This window comes from Prionailurus bengalensis, chromosome C1 (genome assembly GCF_016509475.1).
Source record: "Prionailurus bengalensis isolate Pbe53 chromosome C1, Fcat_Pben_1.1_paternal_pri, whole genome shotgun sequence".
Lineage (NCBI taxonomy): Eukaryota > Metazoa > Chordata > Mammalia > Carnivora > Felidae > Prionailurus > Prionailurus bengalensis.
This window is the reverse complement of record NC_057345.1, coordinates 11807962-11813758: the sequence shown is the minus strand read 5'-3', so window position 1 is coordinate 11813758 and position 5797 is coordinate 11807962. Positions and strand designations below refer to the sequence as shown.

General features: G+C 56.5%; 1 protein-coding gene across 1 annotated transcript; it reads left to right on the top strand.

Moving 5' to 3' along the window:
- The first annotated feature begins 1094 nt into the window (after nucleotides 1–1094).
- On the top strand, nucleotides 1095–5242 carry CPLANE2 (ciliogenesis and planar polarity effector 2). Its single transcript, XM_043573857.1, has 6 exons — nucleotides 1095–1238; nucleotides 1654–1792; nucleotides 3053–3205; nucleotides 3751–3875; nucleotides 4179–4315; nucleotides 4561–5242. The coding sequence occupies exons 1-6, from the start codon at nucleotides 1236–1238 to the stop codon at nucleotides 4808–4810; spliced, it is 807 nt and encodes a 268-aa protein (XP_043429792.1). The 5' UTR covers nucleotides 1095–1235; the 3' UTR covers nucleotides 4811–5242.
- The last annotated feature ends 555 nt before the right edge of the window (nucleotides 5243–5797 follow it).

Genomic DNA, 5797 nt, shown 5'->3' with positions numbered 1-5797 from the left:
AACAGATGTTCAGAGTCCAGGAATCCTGGGTTCTGAGTCTAATTTTGCCACTGGCCGGCCGTGTGATGTGACCCCAGAGAATCATGTTGTCTTGAGTTTCCTCACCTGTAAAAGAAAAGAGAGATGATAATATTTCCCATACAGGTTTGTTTATAGAATTAAACGAAGCTAACCTCTGTAAAGCCCCCACTGTCTGGCACTGAGTTGGCCTGCAATAAAGGTTAACTTACAGATTATTCCTTACAAAGCAGTGATTTGTCCTACTTGACAAATTTGTCCTACTTGAAGGACAAATCTTCGTGCTACTTGCACGAAGATACGGGCAAAAATTAAGTGTAATAGATAACCTCTCAGCAAGGACCCACCTGCATCCTGTCCAACTAACAGGCATTTACTGAGCACCCCCACCTTCTGGTAACAGGTGGGTGCCCATTGTTGGAAGGGTGGAGGGGGGCTCATGGCCTCAGTGCTGAAATGTCAGCCGCAGAAGGGTAGTACTTCTTGTCTTTCCATTGCCAGTGCCTAGAACGGGCAGAACACATAATAGGTGCTCAGTAATTATTTGTTGAATGGATGGGATGAATCAATAAATGAATGGCCGGTAGATTCCTGTGGCCCTCTGACTCATTTTTAAGACTTTGAGCAAGTCCCTTAACCTCTCTGAGCTGCTGTTTCCCCACTTAGGAAGCCATAGGTGTTTTAATTCATCTCTAGGTCCTGCCGAGCAGAATTAATAGAGCGATAACAATAATAATAAGCAACACTAACTAACCTTATTGAGCACTGCTATGGGCTGAGCACTGTTATAAAAAAAAAAAACAAAAACAAAAAACCCTAGGAGGTAATAGTATTTTATAGAAGAAGGAACTGAGTCACTGAGACAGAGAAGGCTCCTGGAGGAGGGGGATTTGATTTGGGAGGAGTTTGGGGAGGAAAGCCTGGGAATCGTACTGAGCAATAACAAGGACCCACGGCCCGGAGGGTTAGGCCGCGTCCGAGGTGCCCCCGCGTGGTGGTAGCGGCAGACAAGAGAGGGGGCCAGTCCCGCCCCCGGCGTCTCCTTGACAACAGCCTCCGCACATGCGCCTCAAGCTCCGACGCCGAGGCAGGCTGAGCGCTCCGAAGCCAGACGCAGGCCAGGCGGAAGCAACCCGGGCGGACTGGGCGGCGGGAGAGCGGGTGGGCTTTTAAAGGGACCAGCTCCGCCTGAGCCCGTTCGCCGACGGGGACTTCTGATGGTGAGGGCTGGGTGGCCCCAGGAGTTGGGATCGAGGAGGCAGAGGAGAAACAGGGCTGTGTAAAAACCCTCGCTCCTGCCCCGAGATGACAAGGGGGTTGTGTAAGTGCCCCCCCCCGGGGGCAATAATGCGATGGCTGTCCAGGGGGCAGTATGGGGACGAAGGGACTATGGAATTGCACCGTCTGGGTAATAAGAGGGAGACGGGGAGTGTGTAACCCCCCAGGACCATGAGAGGAAACTGGGACTCCAAAAGCGCTAATGGGGATAATAAGGGTGAGGGGCAGTAAATGACGCCCGCCCCCCGCCCCCCACCCCAAGGAGGGAGCTGGGGTTCTGAGGAAGAGTCAGAGAGCAGGTTGAGAGGGATCGCAGGTCCAGCTCAGGACATTTACCCTCTCCCCTCCCCTACTCAGCATTCTACCCCGTCGCGGTGCCAGGCCATGGCCAGACCACCCGCCCCGGGCTCGGTGATTGTCCCAGACTGGCACGAGAGCGCCGAGGGCAAGGAGTATCTAGCCTGCATCCTGCGCAAGAACCGCAGACGGGTGTTCGGTAAGTGCCTGCCCCCAAGCCTGTCACTCCCCTGGAAGAACAGTGTCACCTGTCGGGAGGGGTGGGGAAGGTGGCAAAGCGGTAGGACAGTGAGGGCCTGCGTTACTACACTCCTCAACCTTGGAGACCCCTGGAAGCCCTATCCCTGGGGCCCCCGAATCTCCTTAGAGCGAATTCCACCATCAGAGCCAGGAGCATGGAAACAGCCCCAACCCTGCCAAGAACACTGTCACCAGAGAGGCTGTTGATTGAGTTCTTACCTCTGTGCCAGGCCCTCTGCTGGGCATGTTGCACAACAGACTCCCGCCTGCCCTCAACAGCACACCTTACAGACTTGTCCGAGACCCAGCCTGGTAAGTAGAGGCAAGCCTCTTCCATATCCTACAGTCTCAAAGACGAGACATTCACATCTCCCAGGATGAAGCCACCTCACCCAGCATTGCACTGACAGGTCAGCAGAGGGGCCTGGCATCTGCTGTGAGAGCTCAGCTCTGGCCAGAAGAAACAAAGCGCCAGGAGGTTTAAGGCCATAGAATGACAGGGCAACCCACAGCTGAGGACTTTCAGATGCTAAGCCTATGCATGTATCATAATTCAGACCTTTTTTTTTTTTTTTGCAAATTAAAAGCATTCATAAAGATCTCAGTGTATTGATTCTAACAAGTTTATTTATAGTAACTGAGAATATTTTTGCTGATATTTCTCCACGGAGGAAAGAATTACGAAGAACCTTGCCTTTACATGTGGGAAATCTAGAACAGGTGATAATAGTATCAATAAAAACAATCTCATGCGTCAAACTTTATTTATTTATTTTTTGTAATGTTCACTTATTATTTTGAGAGACAGAGCGCCAGCAGGGGAGGGGCAGAGAGAGAGGGAGACGCAGAATCCGAAGCAGGCTCCAGGCTCTGAGCTGCCAGCACAGAGCCCAGTGCGGGGCTCGAACTCCCAAACCCTGAGATCACCACCTGAGCCGAAAGTGGGCCGCTTAACTGACTGAGCCACCCAGGTGCCCCTCGTGCATCAAACTTTAAAGAAAAGTAATTCGGTATTATTTGGAATGGGCCTTGGTGCACCTAACAGAGCACAGGTGTTTGTAACAGAGCTCATCCAGGGACCCTGCCTGTGTCCCAGGCCTCCGTACCGAGTATAGAGAACCATGGATAGCTGGCACCAGAAAGCCCTTAGAGCTGATGGGTCTGATGGGGCAAGCGCAGGTTGACCTCTTGACCCCACCTGGCTCCCTTCTTGCCCCAGGGCTGCTGGAACGACCAGTGCTGCCCCCACCCGTGGCCATTGACACAGCCAGCTACAAGATCTTCGTGTCTGGAAAGAGCGGCGTGGGCAAGACAGCACTGGTGGCCAAGCTGGCTGGCCTAGAGGTACCCGTGGTACACCATGAGACCGCTGGTGAGTGCATCCCGGGAGGCCTTCCCTGGGGTGGAGGAAAGACTGGCCCTTGACCCATCGTTCGTTTACTCCACAACCTTGGAAAGGCGTTTCACTGGCTCCTCTATTCGTCAGAGATGATAGTTCCAACCCCAGTGTATTGTGGGATTGGTACTAGAGATCGTGTTGGTAACATGCCTCGCCCCGAGCTGGCACAAGATGGGCGCTCAGGGAACGCCGATCTTCTCTTCCGGTTTCCTTCCTGATTGACCAGCAGGTTGCAACTGGATCCTCCAGCATCCAGTACGTCTGGGTCCCCTCGTACGTACGAGTGGAACTGCTTTGTCATGGCTGGGGCTGGGGCTGCATCTCTCTGGCAGGCTGGAGACCCTTCTAGAGCAGTTTGGTTTCCCCCCATCAGCCTGAGAATTTTCCCGGGTCAGCGACTATGCTTTCCGCACCAGGCTGGTGGACCCACCGGGGATGTACCTTCTTCCTATTTCTTCCTGGCCCCTGGCCCCTCTCCACTCTGCCTCTCCCATGCTGAATAGCTGACCCTCCCCCAGGCATCCAGACCACCGTGGTATTTTGGCCAGCCAAACTGCAGGCCAGTGACCGTGCTGTCATGTTCCGCTTTGAGTTCTGGGACTGCGGGGAGTCTGCACTCAAAAAGTTCGACCACATGCTGCCGGTGAGCAGACAGGTGGGCCTGGGAGGGGCCGGGAGGAGCTGGTTGTCTGAGGTGGGCTTCTGAGTACCTGCCCGGTCTGCAGGAGGCAGAATTGGGCGTGGCCTGGGGGGTGCTGCCCCGGGTGGGAGAAGGCTGAGCTGGCCGTGGGGACCGGGTCTCAGCCCCAGCTCTGCCCTGGGCCAGCCGGTCCCTGCTCTGGGCCTGTGGAAGGAGGGGATCTGCTGAGACTTCTCAGGGCCCTGCGGCTGATCGGAGGTTCTGGCCCCCTGGTTACAAGCCTCACATCGGCCTCTCCCTCCCCAGGCTTGCAAGGAGAAGACAGATGCTTTCCTCTTCCTCTTCTCCTTCACCGACCGTGCCTCCTTTGAAGACCTCCCTGGACAGCTGGCCCGAGTAGCAGGCGACACCCCTGGTGTTGTCAGGATGGTCATCGGCTCCAAGTATCCTTTGGGTGGCCCCTAGGACAGTCTGAGGCCACACCTGGCAAGGCACAGAGCAAGGGGATCAGGGACTCTGCCTCTGCCTAGCTGTGGGCTCTACGCCCATGGACAGTATCTTAAAGGCTGCAGCAGCCGCCCCCCCCCCCCCGCCCCCACCGGATGGGGCTCCAGGGAAGAGGGCTGAGGCTGGGTGCGAGGAGGCGGTAAGCAGAGACACCCGGCCAGGCTCCTTGACCCTCCTCCAGATTTGACCAGTACATGCACACTGATGTGCCTGAGCGTGACCTCACGGCCTTCCGGCAGGCCTGGGAACTGCCCCTCTTGCGGGTGAAGAGTGTGCCGGGGCGGCGGCTGGCAGATGGGCGCACACTGGATGGGTGGGCTGGGCTGGCCGACGTTGCCCACGTGCTCAACGGCCTGGCGGAACAGCTGTGGCACCAGGACCAGGTGGCAGCTGGCCTGCTCCCCGACACCTCGGAGAACTCCCCCAGCTGATCTCTACTCCCAACCGTGACCCAAGGCAGAGGGCAGGACCAGGTCCTAAGGCTGAGGCAGGAACATTGACCTCATCCTGAGGACTGGCCAGAGGGGCCTGTCAGGAGGACGAGGAGGCACCTTCCGTGCAGAAATCACAGCAGTGAGGTGGGGACACGAGGCTCTGTGCATCAGTGGCCTAAGGGCATCCGGGGGCCCCCTGGCCTTCTCCCTCCGCCTTGGAGGGTCTGGGCTCTGGAAACTGAGGAAGTATAGGGGCAGAACCTTAGGGCTCAAGCTTCTCCCACACCCCCCACCTGCTGTCCTCCCAGAAAGGGCGACTGGAAAGGGGGGGCATCCCAGCCGGGCCCTGGACCCCAAGTGACTTCAATCAAGAGCCTGTATTCCTTGAGGCAACACCATCTGCTATATCGGATAAACCCTGAAATCTCAGTGGCTTTACTCGATAGAAGTGTTTTCCTTGCTCAGCCTCACTTCAGCTGAAAGTGAAGGGATCTGGGGGCTCTGCTGAATGAACCCTGACTCTGAGGTCTCTAACACATGGCTTCCCGGTTGGCCCTGGGGCATCAGCATCCAGTCAGCAGAGGGGGAGTGACTGTTAGTGGAGGGTCACCTAGGAGGTTTCCCGGGACCTGGCCTCTGGGGGTGTGCCTTCTGCCCACCTTCCATTGGCCAGCACCCAGTCACATGGCTACATGGAGCTGCAGGGCAGGCTGGGAAATGTAGTCCACCTTCATGTTCAGGGGGTGAGCCCTCCGTGCAGTACCTTTCTTGAAAATGAAGGTGTCAGGCTAGGCTTGGGAAGCAGGGCCCCGCCAGCCTGGGGTATCAGAAAGCTCACTGGGCAGGGCCAGGGACTGGACCAGGTGGGGTCAGGGAGTGAGGTGCCCTGTTTGGCAGCTCTGCCCTGTGGGAAGCCAGCAAGTGCAGGAGCAGGAAAGTGAGGGAATGTGCCCATTCTTGTGTCTCACCCCTGCCCCATCCCCC